An 18,251-nucleotide genomic window follows, 5' to 3' on the forward strand; every position below is an offset into this window, starting at 1 on the left:
GCCCGTCCAGCACGCCCATCTTCGGCTCTTTAAAAGCCTGCGGCCCCACCAGCCAGAAACCCCCAGACTCCAGCCTCCCTCTGGTTCCCACAAGTCACCTGGTTAGACGTGCCAAGCGCTCAGGAATTTCTCCATTTGGAACCCGCCTTGCATTTTCCCACCTGGAAGATCACTTTATGTGATTTTGAAACTTAAAATTCTCATGCGATAACAACTGTTAACTAAGCAATGAGAAACTCCTGGCCTGAGAGCCCAACACTGGAGGCCTCTGGCTGGGCGACCGCTCTGCTTGGCGTTGGGGCAGACGGCACGGGGTGGGGAAGGGGGCCTTCTTCCCCCTAAGCAGCTAATGGCAATCACTTTGCCCCTCTACCTACCTATCTACCTCTCCCTCCCTTCCTTCCATCTCTCATCTATCTTCTATTATCTATCTATCATCTATTGATTCATCTCTATCTATCATGTATCCATCCATCCATCCATCTATCATCCATCATCTTCTTGTCTGCCTCTCTGTCTCCCGATCTGTCTATCTACCATCTTGCCCATCTTCATATAAATCCTCACTATTTCAGTTAAATCCTCAGCCTTGCTTCCAGGAGACAGGGACCGTTCCTCATTACTCATTCGGTGCAGAGCTGGCAAGGGAACACACACAAAAAGGCACTTAATGAATCCTTCTGGATGGTAAAAGCACTGAGGCCAAAAGGCGAAGCCACTAACAGGTTTTGAAGGGCAAAGCTGAGTGCCAGTGTGCCAGCAGGAACCAGGGCCAAGCATCTGTCTCTCCCGCATCCACCCGGGTGCGTCCTCTGCGGGCCCTCGGGGTCGTCTTTTCTAAGCAGCCCCCTCCTCCCAGTGGACTGGGGTTTTGGGACTTCATCCATCTGGTTGACCCTAACTCCTAACTGCTTTAAAACTTTAAACTCAGCCCAAACTTGAACAAAGCCACCCCCTCCGTCCGCACCTGCTGGCACCCTTCTTCCCTCTTTTCTTTTTTTTTTTTTGCGGTATGCGGGCCTCCCACCCCTGCGGCCTCTCCCGCCACGGAGCACAGGGTCCAGACGCGCAGGCTCAGCGGCCATGGCTCACGGGCCCAGCTGCTCCGCGGCACGTGGGATCTTCCCGGACCAGGGCACGAGCCTGCATCCCCTGCATCGGCAGGCGGACTCTCAACCACTGCGCCACCAGGGAAGCCCCCTTCCCTCTTTTCTTATGCTCTGAAATGTCAGGCGTAAGTGCAGGAAGGGGAGAGCTGTAGACAGTGAGCAACGGAGAGCAGGAGCCTGGCTCCCTCGCCACAGACTTGGAGACGGCGGCTCAACTCACAGAAAGATGGAGGCACCATCATAGATCAAGAGCTACAACACAGCCCGACACAAAGGCACGTGAGCCAATAGGCACTGAATGAGTGAGAGACGGAGTGGAAGGGAGTGACCGCTGGGCCAACGGACAGACACATGGCTGGCTGGCTGGCTGGCTGGCTGAGGTGATGGACAGACAGATGGATAAAGGTTAAATGCTGACTCTAACACATGGAGAGTTGTTTTCTGAGTAGAACCTATAAGAGTCGTGGATATTTGGGGCATCTTTTGTCCCAACACTGATTTTTCCTGCAAAAAGGGGCTCTCAGAGGTTAGAACGACAACACAACCCACAGTGTTGGCCAGTGGGATGACAGGAGCCTTATCAGTAACACGAAGCCCCCGCTGCACCCACCTGTCATCCTTGTCCCTTCAGGGGGTGACCGGTGGCGGCTCCCATCCCTTCTGGGCTGTTCCGAGCTGCTCTCCCGACTCTCACCACTGGGGGCGCTGCTGCCGCCTACGGGCGGGGCGCCCCCGCCATCGGCATCCTGGCTGTTGCCAGCGCTGGGCTGGCCTGCGGCATCGCAGTCCTTCCGCACCCTGTGAGATGGAAAAACGCTTCAAGGGTCTCACCAAAACATTTCTGATTGCCCTAAACGCCCCATCACATTCGTGTCCAAATCAGGGTGGCAGACCGGACTCTACAGGTGAGCAGCACACCTGGGACGCCGGTGGAGAGAGGGGCTTCCGTTCCCCAAACCTCAGAGTCTGATAAATGAATACACCACGCCCGGATGAAGAAGCCGCAGGTCCCACCAGCCACAGGGACCCTCAGCTCTGGGGCCTGACATGGAGCTCTGCCAGATTCAGACAAAACATCTTAGAATTCGTTCCAACTCACCAGGGACACCGTTACAACGGGGTGAGAAGACTTAACGGGATGAGAGAAGAGTGCCGGGTGGGAGGAGGGATTTCAAGCCCCGTTCTTTGAGACAGATGTGTAACAGCCACTCCCAAAGACCCATAACCTCGGCAGTACTGCAAGGACTCAAGCCCAAGTCTCAGCCCGTGGATGCAAGGGGGAGGGAGACAGACTCATCTGATGAAACAAAGGATGCGCTGCGACGCACTTGGGCACGGCAGTTTTCATCCCAGGAGGAAAGAGCCATGGACAGTGACATTCCAACCAGAAGCCCTGGAGTCGCAGCCCCGCCCCATCCAGCATCCGGGTAAATAATGGCCTTTGTTGTCAAGACCCACCTTAACCACTTGGCTCGGAACCACGCCCTGACGCTGTCCAAGGTGACGGGTCCGCTCCAGACGTTCTTCAGCTGCCTGTGGGTCCCTAGGTAGGAGGTGGTGAGCGGGGAGACATACATGGGGTAGCCCAGGGGCTGGTCGCAGGAGGAACTGATCAGGTTCCGGAGGACCTGCTTGTGGTTCTGGATGCTGCCGCGCTCGGGATTGCAGTTGCGGAGGAAGATGAGCTCTTGCTGCTGCCCCGCCCAAAGGCCACGGACACACTCTCTGTTCACCTGCAGGGTGGGGAAGACGCCGGGAGAAAAGCAGATGGCGGGGGCCGCCAGCATGTTGGTTCTGGGTCTGAGTACCTGGGACCGCAATACTTTGGCCTAAAGCTTTCATAGTCAAGCCCGAATGGCAGCCCCGTAAGGTGGATGTGATGCCACTTTCACGGGGCCACAGAGATCAAATTAAAAGGAAGGAAGGCTTTGTTTCAGCGCGGTGGTCTGAAGCTATAGGAAGAAGAGAATCTCTGGGAAGGGAGTTCTCGGGTTCAGGGACAGGTTATTAGAGGAAGGTCTGGAATTTTAGAGAACTGTAAAGTCTTTAAGAATAAGCTAGGGGCTTCCCTGGTGGCGCAGTGGTTAAGAATCCACCTGCCAGTGCAGGGGACGCGGGTTCGAGCCCTGGTCCGGGAAGATCCCACATGCCGCGGAGCAACTAAGCCCGTGCACCACAACTACTGAGCCTGCGCTCTAGAGCCCGCGAGCCACAACTACTGAGCCCACGTGCCACAACTACTGAAGTCCACGTGCCTAGAGCCCATGCTCCGCAACAAGAGAGGCCACCGCAATGAGAAGCCCGCACACCGCAACCAAGAGTAGCCCCCGCTCGCCGCAGCTAGAGAAAGCCCGCGTGCAACAAAGACCCCACGCAGCCAAAAAAAAATTAATTAATTAATTAAAAAAAAAAGAATAAGCTAGATCCTGACCCTCAGCGACATGTGTGTCTAGCCTACCAGGACTTCTTGCCAAAGCTGTCACCTGGGCACCGGCTCTCTGGGTGGGAAAGGGCCCTGGAGGAGATGCACCACCTGCCCCGGGGGCGCCCTGCATGCTGGGCAATGCTGCCCCCCCAACCCTGGGACCGTGGGTCTAGACAGAGGATGCTGGCCCAAGGTGAGGGCATCGGTGCCAATCCATCCTATTTCTTCTCACATTCCCCCCAGATGGGAGGCTCGGGCCAGCTGGGGAGGATGGGCCCCATACCTTGATCACCTTGAAGCTCAGGAAGCTTCTGTGCAGCATGATGAGCTTGTACTCATCTGTGCCCTCGTCTACCACATGCCGCAGGGTCAGCAGCTCCTCCTTGTTGGCCAGCACGGCGCCCCTCCAGGCCGGGTCGCCCTCATGGCAGATGACCACTTTCTTCTCAAAGGACTGTATGGCCTCATAGAGGACCACAGGGTCTTCGTACTCGTCAGGGCAAGTGAACTGGTCCTGGGGAAGGAAGTCCATCTTTGGGTCAGGAGGACCAGAGAGCTGGCCCCGGGTGGGTGCAAGGCCAAGCCCACCTGCACGTCTCACAGTTGCCCTGAGTGGATGGAGGACACCGTGCCAACTCAGCACCCTTGGCCTCGGGGCCGTGCTAGGCAAGGAGCTTGTGACTTAGGTGCCTATGACTTTTTGAGACAGCGTGGGCACTTCTGATGTCATTTTCTCTGGCCAAGTCCCCTCTTCCATCCTAGTGGGAGATCACCACCTCCTAGGGGTCTTGAGGGCACACTGTCACGGACACCGTCAAGAATATGCGATGCCTCAACGCTTAGTTACTAAATCAGAAGCCCACTCATCAATGTCATGCCGAGGAAGGGGACTGCGTTTTTGAAAGGTCATTTTTTTCCCCTGATGTTTCAGGCTTATACTTTTTTTAAAAAAAGGAATGTTTACCTGGTGCAGCTTCAGGGACATCCTGAGAGCTGGGGCAACAACTTTGTGCAGGAGGTCGATGTCTGCAAACACCCACTCATCCTGGGCTGTTATTCTGAAGTCACCTTTGAAGAGGGTGTGGAGGCCGTACAGGAAAGAATCCAGGCTGTGAAACAAAGTCGAGTTTGTTTGTTCATACGGAGCAAAGGTGTTCAGGCTCCTGTCACCCTGAGCTGGCCTGAGTCTCCCTTGTGTCACCTCAGGAAGGACTTTACTGTCTTTAGGCTGATCCAGCAGAGGTCCCACCGAACACCTGACACTGCAGGCCGTATTCAGACTCTTGTGACAACTGCTGTAATGGTCACCTTCAGGAATAGCCACTGATGCTCTGGATCCCTGAGTGTGATGGTGGAGGTCCTGGTCAGAGCTGGCCTGCTATGTCCACAGGCAGAGTGAGTGCTGAGACACGGGGCCGTCTGGTCCAGGAGCCCTGGGGCCTCCACTTCTTGGGAGGGAGGCAGGGAGGCCAGGGCAAGAACCCAGGCCCTTCCATTGGTCGTCTCTGGATAGCGCTTTCGGACTATGTCACTCATAATAAAAATTGGATTCTCCCACCATATGGAGAGAAAATGACACCAAATCCAATCTCAAATTGGCCATTTCGATTCTCAGAGAACCTCCAGCTCCCAATCCCACCTTTTTTTTAATGACTAGAGGATAAGGCACGATAGAGGGGATTAAAATGAATGACGGAAGGATTTCTCAGGCTGTCCAGGTTTTTATGTTTCTAGGCTTTTTGGCTTTGTTTCCATTTCCTGCATGTAATTGAGCATCGCCTGGGTGGAGAGCAGAGAGGTGCCCAAGGGACATATTTCACGGTCTGGGTCCTTTACCTTTTGGATCAACGCAGGGAGTGGGTCTGGGAAAGCGACTCACCCTGTATTATGCGGAGGGAAAGAATGGTTCTTCCCTCATTCGTCGCCTCGAGTTCCAGTGATACACTCAGTCCCAGCGTCCTCTAAACACCCTGGCCTCTGACATCCCTGAGCGGGAGTGTGGGCAGCTGTACGAGAAATAGCATCCCCGACGGGGTTGAACTGGGACAGAACGAGCAGGGAAGTGTGTGCGGAAGACAGGCTCCGAGGATGGAACTGAGAAGGATCTAATGAGCTGGCTCGCCAAGCAAGACTTTGGATCCAATGCAGCACGCCAGACACACAAGTCAGGGAAATAGCTCCACTGCTGGCTGCTGGAGCACGCCGTTGCGAAACACCCCAGCATCATTAACCTCCTTCCAGAACTCCCTGGAGAGGGATGCCGGGGCTTGGAGTCAGAGCAGGCCGTGGGAAACGGGAGCAGCCAGGGTCTAGGCAGGTGGGGCAGATGCTGTGGCCTCGAGGAGCCCAGAACCTTCCAGAAAGAGTCCAGGAGGCAGCCCTCCTGAACAGGCTCCCCCGACACAGAACACAGACTTCCTGGAGCTGCCTGCGGTCCTGGGAGGGGAGGGGTGGACCGCAGAGCCAGGCTGGAGCAGTGCAGATGCAGGGAGGGAAGCTTTGAAACGGTGCTAACTGCTGTCACTGAAAATGGTGACAGCAAAATGCCCCTGTCGTCAGATAGGGGTGAAATCCTGAAAAGAGGGGGTTAAACGTGGGTGGTTTTTTTTTCTGGAAAGGATTAGAAGCATGCCTCGCTGCTTGCACACAGGCGTAGAGAAATCACTCCTCTCGATGTGGGGCTGGGGACGGTGGCAGAGGGAGATAGAGGAACCTGCGCAGATGCCCAGAGCGACACGGGCAGATGGAAGAGGAGACCCGGAGAGTCAGCCCATCCTTTGCTCGGCGGCGTGTGAAAGCAGCCACAGGCCCGACTGCCCGGTCGGGAAAAGGCCCTTCCACGGGACCTCACTGAGTGCTTGTGAGCCCACCCCAGGTCCCCAACGGTAAATGCTTTACCGGCCCTTTCTATTTTCAGAGGAAAATGACACTTTGTGACGCTTACTGCTGTTCCATTAAAATGAGCCTCAATGCACAAGTGAATTATCTATGAAACAGAATCACGGGCACAGAGAACAGACCGCTGGTGGCCAAGGGGGAGGGGGACGGGGGGAGGGAAGGACTGGGAGTTTGGGATTAGCAGATGCAAACTATTATCTATAGGATGGATAAACAACAAGGTCCTACTGTAGAGCACAGGGAACTATATTCAATATCCTGTGATAATCCATAATGGAAAAGAATATGAAAAAGGATGTATATGTGTGCATAACTGAATCACTTTGCTGTACAGCAGAAATTAACACAACATTGGAAATCAACTATATTTCAATTTAAAAAAAAGTTTTTTTAAATGAGTCTCCATGTAGAAAACAAAGCCTCGGGTAGAATTCCACTAGATTGATGGTATTACCCCTAGCACCTTAAAGGTACAGGCATCCTAAAAGTAAGGGTGTTTCATTACCTGCCTTTTAATCTCAGGAGGATGAGGAGGAGGAAAGCAGAGATGTGACGAGCTGGAAGGCTATGGCAGGGAGAGCACAGGTCTCCAGGTCGCCTGCAGCACATTGCTGACTTGGAGCATTATCGGGCTTGGTCTTGTTAAGACTCTACTGAGAGATGACAGGCTCCCACCCCCAGGCCAACAGCTGGAGTGGGGAAACAGGGTTACATCTGAGTCGATCAAGGTTGGCCTTCGTGGGGACTAGAACAGCCACTGCCTGGCCCCCTAGCGCTGCCTTTATTTACTAAGTTTCTAGCACGTGTGCAGTGCCACGTAAGACCGGGCTTATCTCGGTGCTGCGGTCTGGCTCTCTACCTGTGGATGTAGAGATTGTCCCTGCACTGAGGACTGCTTGGCGACAAACTCTATAAAGGGCCTTCTGTACCTCTTCTGCTGCAATCAACCCATGTTCCATGGAGTCAGGACTTGAATCATATGTTGCCTTCATAACTGTGTGTGCATGTGTGTGTGTGTATGTGTATGTGTGTACACGAGCATAGGTGCACATCTGTGTGTGCGTGTGTGTGCATGCATGTATATTGTGCATGTACATAGGTGCACATTTGTGTGTGTGCATGAGCATGGGTGCACATTTGTGTGTGCATGTGTGTACGTGTGCATTTACATGGGTGCACGTGTGTGTGCTCACACGTGTGTTGGAAAGGATGATCCAGCCTCCACCTCAGAGTGACTCTGCACCCCCAGCAGACACCAACGACCACCAAGCTGGGTCTTCGCGACACTCTGCTTGTACTGCCTCCTATTCTTTCTGGTTCTGACCCCGCTTCCTATTCTACGATGACATAACCACTGGTGCTGCATAGATGAGAGGCTGGAGCCACCAGTACTTGAGCACAGTCACTCATAGCCTTCGTGGAAATGGCCACGTTCCAGCTTGAGGCTCCGGCTGTTGCCTGCAGTGCCAGGGGAAACTCCAGCCCCAGGTTAGCCTAAGGCTTATGCTTTAACGGGTCCCGCCCAATTCAGCATCCTCACCCATCACCTTTCACGGCAATGACAGCTTGAGGACGGCCAGTTGAAGCAAAGGTTGTTTTCACTCCTTGTATCGCATCTTTCTTTATCCACAGAGGAGTCCTCAGAGCTCTATGCTAGCCAGATGCTCCTTAAGCCCCTCGAAGCCCTACTTTTGTTCAAAATCACTGACCAACTCAGCCCAGTTTTCACCTGCACCCTCTCACTGGTTCTTGGCCCAAGGACATTTTGGCCCCCGGGGGACATCTGACAATATCTGGAGACATATTTTGGACGTCACAGCTGAAGGGGGTGATGCTCCTGGCACCCAGTGGGTAGAGGCCAGGCAGCAACGTCCAGGACAGTCCCCCCCCCAACAAAGAACCACACAGCCTAAAATGTGAATAGTGCCACTGCTGAGAAACCCTGCTCTCTCAGAAAAAAAAAAGTAGCATTCAAGATAGAGATTTGAAGTTTTGGACAATGGGTCATTATCTTGGGTGCAGCGTCAGTGACTCTGAGGATTCAGGAAACAAGTCTAATGCTGGGGCCTGGGGCCTATATTCTGACTAAGCTGCTCGGGTGATCCTGAGGCACCAGGGGTGATTCTGGGGACCAGAACACCCAGACATTTCAGGGAGCCTGGGCAGGTTGGGCAAGGCTGGTCCAGGGCAGGGTGCACGGTGTTAGCTGGGTGATGAAGAGGGACAGAAATGATGCCCACCAGCACCCGGCCAGCGACGTGGAAAGAGAGGGGAAAAAAGGCACCTGGGGACTTCCCTGGTGGTCCAGTGGGTAAGACTCCATGCTCCCAGTGCCAGCGGCTCGGGTTCGATCCCTGGCTGGGGAACTAAGATCCCGCACGCCGCAACTAAGACCTGGTGCAGTCATAATAAATAAATAAATATTTTTAAAAGAAAAAGAAAAAAAGGCGCCTGCCAACGCTTCTGTCCCTTGAGAAAGTCCCGCCAGATCCCTGCCCCTCTGGCAAGTGCCCTAAGATTAATCAATGTACCTCCTTGTACAATCCAGGTGCTTTTCAATCCAGCGTGCTGGCGCCCGGAACAAGTGAGTTTGGGCACAAGCTCTTCAGAGCTGAGTCTTGGTTTCCCACAGCCCTCGGGCTCTCCTGGATGTGAGCTCCACTGGTTTCAAAGCCAGATTTTATGGGGCTTGTTTTTCTGGTTCAGATCCCCCAGCTGGGGAGCCCAATGTGGGCCTCAGACCCCTCGCTCCTCAGGGGGGACCCCCTCGGTGGTGACTTCCCTCCCACTTGTGGGTCGTCATACTGGAGGTGCAGGTTCTGACTGGACCGTTTCTCCACCCCTCCTACCCTTCTCGATGTGGCCTTTTCTGATATCCTTAGTTGCAGAAAATCTGTCCCGCTAGCCTTCTCAGGGATCGTTGTTCTATGTGATGTGGTAGGTTTGGTGTGACTGTGAGAACAGGTGACCTCAGAATCTTCCTACACCACCATCTTGACCTGAGCTGGACAACTTGATTTTAATCTCTGGTTCAGGACCGTGCGTCATGTTTACTTTATTTCTCTTCTAGATCCTGATTTCTGAGCTTCCTACCCCAGTCTGTCAGGCAGACCTCAGTCTTGTCTGCAAGAGGATTCACTATCACGTCTGGCCCTAGTGTGGGGTCTCATCTCCAGTAGACGGTCGGCAGGGAAACTGAGATTATGTCCGGGATTCCTGAAGGACGCGATTTTCCTCAGTCCGCTATAGGTGAGAGCAGTGTGGACATGGTAGCTGTGACCCCAGACTAGGACAGTGACCCCCTGCCACAAGGTCATCTGTAAGGGCTCTCAGCCTCCAGCACAGGACATCTAGGGCTGGACTGTCTGTCATTTTTCAAGCTTACATTTATCTTGACATGTTCTATTCTCTTAGAAGCCTCGTTACTCCAAGAGTCAGTAAAATTTCTTCTTCAAGCAAACATGTTGCTGCTGTGGATACAGCCACCTTCTCACCTTTCATCTCTATAAATGGACCATCAGCTACGATCCACTCATCACCTCTCATGTACCTGAAGACAGTCACCAAGCCATCTTTTAGCCCCTGTGGTCAGTGAAACTATCTTGATTTCCTCCTAAACATGCCTTTATATTTGTGTGCTCTTGTTCAGTAGGAGGCACAGTTCTACAAAGGGGATAGGCCCCAAACTCCAAATTAAAACCACTATCAGGGTTTGCTTGTCACAACCCTATTAACTCATCCTATCTCCGTAACATATGGACGTCTTATTTGAAGACATTGTACATACCTGTACTCCTTTGCTCACTTGCATTCAGCTTATCATTTAAGCTGATTCTCAATTTGCTCATCCTCTCTAATTTTTCATGCGTGTATTTTTCTTCCTTGAGGATAGCCTATCAAACCTATGTCACTGCTGTGAAGACAAAATATTTCCCCAAGAAACCCATCAAATGAAGCAGAGCTTGTGACTTATGCTAGACTGCTATATAAGACTTACCTGTGGAGTAAGTGTTCAAAACTCATCTGTCAGTCTTTAATACTAAATATGTGAGAATGACTTGTTAGGTGTCAGAAAGTACACTTAAGGGCATACTCCTGAGCTAAAATTATACGAGGATAAAGCGCATGTGCGCACACGCGCGCGCACACACACGCAGATCATAAGCCACTCCTACTTTGAACATGAATAAAATATTAGCAAAGTGAATCCATCATTGCATAGATAGAATGTATCGTGACCAAGTACAGCTTATCTCAGAACTGTAAGGATGTTTTAATGAAGAAATCTATTCATATAACCTAGTACGTTAATAGATTTAAGAAGAATTTCATCTGAATGTGAGCCCTCAAGCTTTGAAAGAATTCAGCATCGTTTCCTGATGAAACCTTTAGCAATCTACGAAGAGAAGGACACTCCTAACGATGAAAATGGTCTAATAGAATCCTAAAACAAACCTTATTTTTTAACGCTAAAATATGACACTTGTTCCCCATTAATGTCTGGATTAATGTGAGGATGCTGTGTTAGACCAAATAATGGTCCCCCAGCATGTCTACGTCCTAATCTCTGGAACCCGTGGTTATGTTACCTTACAGGGCACAAGGAATTTTGCAGATGTGATTAAATTGAGCATTTTGAGATGCGGAGATTTTCCTGGATTATCTGGGAGGGCCCAATGTAATCACAAGGATCCTCATAAGTAAAAGAAGGAAGCGGGTGAGGTAGAGTTTGTCACAGAGAGATTGGAAAAGGCTACACGTTTGGCTGGGAAGATGGAGGAAGGGGTTGCTGGGATGCAGGCGGCCTCTAGAACAGCGGATGGATTCTCCCCTCAGAGCCTCCAGAAGGAATGCAGGCACCTTGATTTTAGCCTAGTGAAACCCATTTTCTACTTTTGATCTCCAGAGCTGTAAGACAACTAATGTATGCTGCTGTAAGCCACCGAATTTGTGGTAAGTTGTTACAGCAGCAATTGGAAACTAACACAGACGTCCACCTCCAACTGGAGGTCAGAGCCAATGGAACAGGAAAAAGAACTGAGGTATAAATACAGGAAAGAAAAAGGCAAAATTGTCATTATTTGCAGATATGTCTTTTCAGCAGAAAATCAAATAGAATTAATTGAAATAATGTTTATAACAGAGTTCAGTAGAGGTGCCCAGGATGAAATCGGTATAAAAAACTAAATACAGTAAGTCCCCTACATACAAACGAGTTCCATTCCAAGAGCACATTCGTTAAGTCCAATTTGTTCGTAAGCCCAACAAATTAGCCTAGGTACCCAACTAACACAATCGGCTATATAGTACTGTATTGTAATCGGTTTATAATACTTTCCACATAAATAATACATAAAAAACAAACACAGTACGGTAAAGTACACAAAAGCACAACCACTTGTAGAGGATGCACGCGTGTAACAATGTACGCCGGACACGTGAACTAACTTACATGATTGGGCATGCAAACGCACGTTCGCATCTTTGAAAGTTTGAAACTTGAAGGTTCGTATGTAGGGGACTTACTGTAACCTTCCTGTATACCAGCAGTAGCCAATTAGAAAAGGTGACAGGAAAAAAAGGATTTTATTCATGATCACAATAAAACTATCAAATACCTAGAGACAAGTCCATAAAGGATTACAAATCTCCAAAAAAATGATAAACTATTATGGAAAGACATTCAAAAAACTGAATGATTACGAAGATATTATTGACTGATGTCTGTTCTTTCCCCAAATTAATCTGTGAATTTAATATATTCTAAATCAAAATTCCAAATGAGGTTTTTTTTATAAGATATGAGTCTAAATTTCACCTGAGGAGAAAATGAGGAGTAGCAGGCCCACCATAAAAACAAGTGCACCTTGAAATACGGTACAGGACTGCTCAGGGAAGTGAATCAGTCCCAGATAATCAAATCTTTCCCTAGACTAGCAAGAGTATCATTCCCAGATTTATCTCATCACTATGTTTGCAACAAGCAGAGCCGACTTGGAGTATGAGAAGCTGTTTGAAACAAAAAAAAAATCCCATCAAAACAAGGCTGACCAAGGCAGCTGCTAGGAAAAAATAAATAAAACAGACCAAGATAGATACAGCTGGATCAGGAAAATTGGAACAAGTAACACAAAGAACAAGATCGAAGAAATCTGAAAATATGTTGTACGGGAATGGAAAGAGTGAAATCGTTGAAGCATTTGTTTGCAATTTGTAAAGAAAATTTGAAATTTATTAAAAAAAAAAAACAAAACTTCCCATTGATCCAACAAAAGATTATGTGCTTGGATGCTGTGAATATCTGAAGACCCATTTTGTGATGTGGAGTCCAGAATCTTCTGAGGCCCTTCTCAAAGAGTAGTCCCTATGTACAGAATTATAGGGGACTGTTTTACAAAGCCCACGAAGGAGGCTTCTGCTAGACTTTCAATCATCAAATTCAGTCCCAGATGACCACAGAGGGAACTGCCTGGGTCTAGTATGAGGCTGAGTCAGGTAGGAGGGAAGAGAGGGGCTAGAAGCAGGTCAGCTCCTCCCCAGAGTATTTCCTAGAACACAGATCAACACAATACTTTAATTGGTGAGCATTTCCCATCTATGAGGAAAATCATAAAGTTCTGGGATGTGGGTGTTGAAAGACTAGCTGTCACGAATTCCAGCCACCTTGGTTCTCACCTTTTCCTCTTAGTGACTCAAGGCTATAGCCTCCAGAGAGGGATGGAGGGACTGCCAACCACACCACGTCACCCCTTACCAATGCACACACGTCACGGAGGACGCCTGTCCGTGGCTTGCCAACAGGAGTGACTCAGAGCCATCCCCTGCAGGAAGGGCATTCGGAAACACCTTCGACAAGTCTCCCTGGACTTGTTCACCCAAAGGCCAGGCACTGTGACGGCTGTTAAACAAGCACACATGTGGCTTTTGCCCTTAAGCAGCCTGTCATCCCACCTAATAACCCCCAAACACACTCAAGTAGGGTATCAGAAGGACCGCTTTGCAGAGCACCGCATCAACCATACAACACAGACATCTTGAACAAAGTCCCAGTGAAGGAGAAACCACTACATAGAAGCTCTCTCTTTTTCAGCTCCCTGGGTCTGTATGATTCTCAGCCTTGGCTGCACGTTGATGCACCCGGGGAGCCATAAAAAAGTCCCGATGTGTGGTCCACCCGCAGGGGTCGTGATGTGATCGCTCTGTCCTGGGCTAAGGCCTGGGCATCGGGATATGCACAAGCCCCTCGGGAGATTTTCATGTGCACCAATCAAGAGGCCTCTGACGGACAGGCAGAATCTAGAACATCTGGTCCACAGTGCTAACTACCAAAGGGGCAGCGTGTGAAACGGCCACCAGCCGGGGCTATGAGCAGGTGACTGATGAAATTCACAAGGGCGGTTCCCTGGAGAAGGAGGAGGTCTGGGCAAAGAGCACAGCTTCATCTGCGATGCCAGTTCAGGGGCTTGTGTGTGAAGGCAAGACCTCAGGGACCGAGGGTGAAGGAGGGTGAAAGGGGCCAGGAGAGGGTTTAAAGCTAAACACAAAATTGTTTTGTTCTTTAAGAAGAGAAACTTGTAGAAAGAGAGTTTGAAAAAAACAGGAGAAGCAGTATCCAGTCATCAAAGCCCCACAGAGTCAGGGCGGGGCAGGGGCTGGAGTTAAAGCACAGAAGTGACAATTTTCTTTTGTGAAGAAAAACGGGGGAAGGGAACTAACTTTTTTTTGAGCATTAATTCCGCCAAATACCAGGCTAGGCGCTTTGCATGCATGATTTCATTTCATCTTCCCAGAAAATTCGCAAGGAACCTTGTAACATAGAACAACGCCCTATACCCAGAATTCGGGGGTTTTGACTGTTCTGTATTACGGCTGTTTCTACATCTAATTCTCCAGATCACCGTGGTTATAAAGTCTTCTCAGAGGCCCAACATGATTTATTAGGGAGAGAACACTCTGGAAGAAGTAGGAGCAGTCTAACTTTAAAATAAAGAAAACGATGGACAAAAATCTGTCCAACGTATAAAATGCCAACGGGTGTCTGTGACAACTGGTTCCCCAGGTACCTGATGGCCATGTTGTGAGCCGCAGTCCCCAGAGCTCTCCTGCCCAGGGTGCAGAGCGCGAACGACAAAGTCACCAGAGGAGAGTCCTCGTCACTGTCCAGGTGCTTCGAGGGCTGGAAGAACAAGGATGTTAATTCAGCTTTCACGTGGGTTCCGGACCAACAGACAACTATAAATGCAGAGGCTTTCCCTGTGTCACCCACGGTGGTCACCCGGGCCCCATTAAAGTGACCTGACAGATGGGAAACTCTGCTTCCTGAGTTTCTCTTGAGGTTGCACGTGGAAAAAGAATTTAAATGGGGGGCTTCCCTGGTGGCGCAGTGGTTGAGAGTCCGCCTGCCGATGCAGGGGACGCGGGTTCGTGCCCCGGTCCGGGAAGATCCCGCGTGCCGCGGAGCGGCTGGGCCCGTGAGCCGTGGCCGCTGAGCCTGCGCGTCCGGAGCCTGTGCTCCGCAACGGGAGAGGCCACAACAGGGAGAGGCCCGCGGACCGCAAACAAAAAAAAAAAAAAAAAGAAAAATTTAAATGGGGAAACTACCTTAGGAAAGTAAAGGGACTAACACGAGGCTGGCTGGCCTGTTTCCCTGGAATTGTGAATATGGCACCTCGAGGTCAGGAAGATGGTGAGAGCTTGCAGTCAAATGAACCGCCACCTGACCCTGTGCAACGCCCACCTTAACCCTGTTCAGTGCCCACCTTAACCCTGTCCAAGCCCATCTTAACCCTATTCAACGCCCACCTTAACCCTGTGCAATGCCCACCTTAACCCTATTCGATGCCCACCTTAACCCTGTGCAACGCCCACCTTAACCCTATTCAACGCCCATCTTAACCCTATTCAACGCCCACCTTAACCCTATTCAACGCCCACTTTAACCCTGTGCAACGCCCATCTTAACCCTATTCAATGCCCACCTTAACCCTGTCCAACGCCCACCTTAACCCTATTCAATGCCCACCTTAACCCTGTGCAACGCCCATCTTAACCCTATTCAATGCCCACCTTAACCCTATTCAATGCCCACCTTAACCCTGTGCAACGCCCACCTTAACCCTATTCAACGCCCATCTTAACCCTATTCAATGCTCACCTTAACCCTGTCCAACGCCCACCTTAACCGTGTCCAATGCAGGGCACAGGCACACCAGCAGGGAGAGAAGTAGTATGGGAATCAAGTGCAAATGAGGGTTTTCTGTTGCCTCAACAACAAGAAGCCCACTGAGCTGACCATAACTCCAACAATTAAATGAAGGGGGTCATCCATAGCTTAAAAAGAGGGGCATGGGGAGATGCAGAAGGAATTTAAACTTAAAGTCCCTTTTGCAAGAAAAGAGAAATAATTTCATTTTTATGAGCCAGCTGAGGAAAGAGGAGTGCCACCATTGTGGGGATAGCCAGGAAAATCAGTAGATTCTTTGACTATTTCAGCCACCAGGAGAGGCTCAGCGTGGGTTAGGATCTCAGCACACATTCTTCCGGCTGCATCTGGAGGAAGCAGACTCTGCCACCTACTCTTTCTCCCACCTGTTTTCCATCACTCAGGCAAAGGTCAAGGACCTGGGCTAGTGTCATAATTTGGTTTACCCTCTACGGGTCACACAACACACTTCATCAGCTGTCGAGAAGGCCATTTCAACGTGGATCTACCATTTCCTTCAAAAACACATTGCGAGAAGCTTTCCAAATCCTGAGAAGCAGACATGACCGACCCCCTCCACTTGCCTACCTCCCCTTTCTCCTCCTTGTCTGCTTCCTTGTCTTCCTTTTCTAAGATGTCAATGTCCTTGGTTTCATTTCTAAGAGGCTGCTTTCATCTCCAGAAGTGTCCTCAGCATGTGAGCAACGATGCGCGCGCGCGCACACACACACAAACCTACGGGAGTAGCTTGGACTGTCTGATTGCTAAACAGAATGTGCTGGTCCACGATTCAACACGTTCGGCAAATCCTCTGCATTTCAGCACAGATATACTCTGTACGGAAATCTCAAAAAGTAACTCTAAACACAGAATTGTCCAGAGTTTTAAAACCGTGAAGGAGGCTTAACACTGCACTGACTCTGAACACAGTAAACAGGAAAACGTACCTTCAAGGCCCCTTCACTGGAGACGTGGTATATGAATTCTTCCATTTCATTTTGCTTAATTGTTAAACAAACACTTATCCAAATACTAGTGTCCTGGGACTTCCCTGGTGGCGCAGTGGTTAAGAATCCGCCTGCCGATGCAGGCGACGCGGGTTCGAGCCCTGGTCCAGGAAGATCCCACATGTCGCGGAACAACTAAGCCCGTGCACCACAACTACTGAGCCTGCACTCTAGAGCCCGTGTGCCACAACTAGTGAGCCTGCGCGCCACAACTACTGAAGCCTGCGCACCTAGAGACCATGCTCCACAAGAGAGGCCACCGCAATGAGAAGCCTGCGCACTGCAACAAAGAGTAGCCCCCACGCGCCAAAACTAGAGAAAGCCCACACGCAGCAACGAAGACCCAATACAGCCAAAAATAAATAAAATAAATTTATATATATTAAAAAAAGCAAATACTAGTATCCTTCCTTGCCTCTATTTCATTACAGTCTATAGTATAAGAAAGAGATTATTAGAGAAATGCAAATCAAAACCACAATGAGGTATCACCTCACACCAGTTAGAATGGGCATCATCAGAAAATCTACAAACAACAAATGCTGGAGAGGGTGTGGAGAAAAGGGAGCCCTCTTGCACTGTTGGTGGGAATGTAAATTGATACAGCCACTATGGAGAACAGTATGGAGGTTCCTTAAAAAACTAAAAATAGAATTACCATATGACCCAGCAATCCCACTACTGGGCATATACCCAGAGAAAACCGTAATTCAAAAAGTCACATGCACCCCAAAGTTCATTGCAGCACTATTTACAATAGCCACGACATGGAAGCAACCTAAGTGCCTATTGACAGACGAATGGATAAAGAAGATGTGGCACATATATACAATGGAATATTACTCAGCCATAAAAAGGAACGAAATTGGGTCATTTGTAGAGACGTGGATGAATCTAGAGACTGTCATACACAGTGAAGTAAGTCAGAAAGAGAAAAACAAATATCGTATATTAACGCATATATGTGGAATCTAGAAAAATGGTACAGATGAACCCGTTTGCATGGCAGAAATTGAGACACAGATGTAGAGAACAAACGTATGGATACCAAGGGGGGAAAGCGGCAGGGGGAGGTGGTGGGATGAACTGGGAGACTGGGATTAATATGTATGCACTAATATGTATAAAATGGATAACTAATAAGAACCTGCTGTGTAAAAAATAAATTAAATTTTAAAAAAAGAAAAGAAAGAGATGGTCTTTACAAGGCTCCTTGCTTTTTAAACTTACACTCAACTCTTCAGCCCCACCTCCCCTACCTACCTCTTGCCTCTTCCGTGCACAGTACTGAATCCACTCCAGATACACGTTGCAGTAGCTGGCTCGAGTGATCCCCTGGAGACACGGGACATAGTCGTCATCGATGTTCATGTTGAACATTGCAAGGTCACGCTCAATGTAATGCCACTTGGCAAAGGGCTGCAGGGACTTGAGAAGGCATTCATTTTTGATCCAGGAAAACAGTTTGGGGGATGTCACCATATAGTATATTATACTCTGCCAAGAGAAAGCAAGATTTTGAGCCCTTATAGCCATTCCAAAGCCAGAAAGACTTTTTCAACTGTATTTCATAAAGTAAATCAACATCAGGGAAGTATGAGACATGAGAT

The 18,251-nt window shown here is 49.6% G+C and overlaps 1 protein-coding gene across 1 annotated transcript in view; it reads right to left on the reverse strand.

Annotated features, from left to right (window-relative positions):
* Nucleotides 1-18,251, reverse strand: part of PCNX2 (pecanex 2) — a 278,141-nt gene that overhangs the window by 8,586 nt on the left and 251,304 nt on the right. Inside the window, exons 28-33 of the mRNA XM_029200853.1 lie at nt 17,905-18,138; nt 14,496-14,608; nt 4,499-4,643; nt 3,818-4,048; nt 2,568-2,842; nt 1,720-1,907 (exon numbers count right to left, since the gene is read on the reverse strand). Of these exons, the coding sequence (XP_029056686.1) occupies nt 1,720-1,907; nt 2,568-2,842; nt 3,818-4,048; nt 4,499-4,643; nt 14,496-14,608; nt 17,905-18,138 (1,186 nt within the window). The remainder of the gene's footprint in view (nt 1-1,719; nt 1,908-2,567; nt 2,843-3,817; nt 4,049-4,498; nt 4,644-14,495; nt 14,609-17,904; nt 18,139-18,251) is intronic.

Source organism: Monodon monoceros, unplaced genomic scaffold, assembly GCF_005190385.1.
Source record: "Monodon monoceros isolate NGI ecotype Baffin Bay Population unplaced genomic scaffold, NGI_Narwhal_1 Super_Scaffold_4, whole genome shotgun sequence".
In the NCBI taxonomy this organism is placed as follows: Eukaryota; Metazoa; Chordata; class Mammalia; order Artiodactyla; family Monodontidae; genus Monodon; species Monodon monoceros.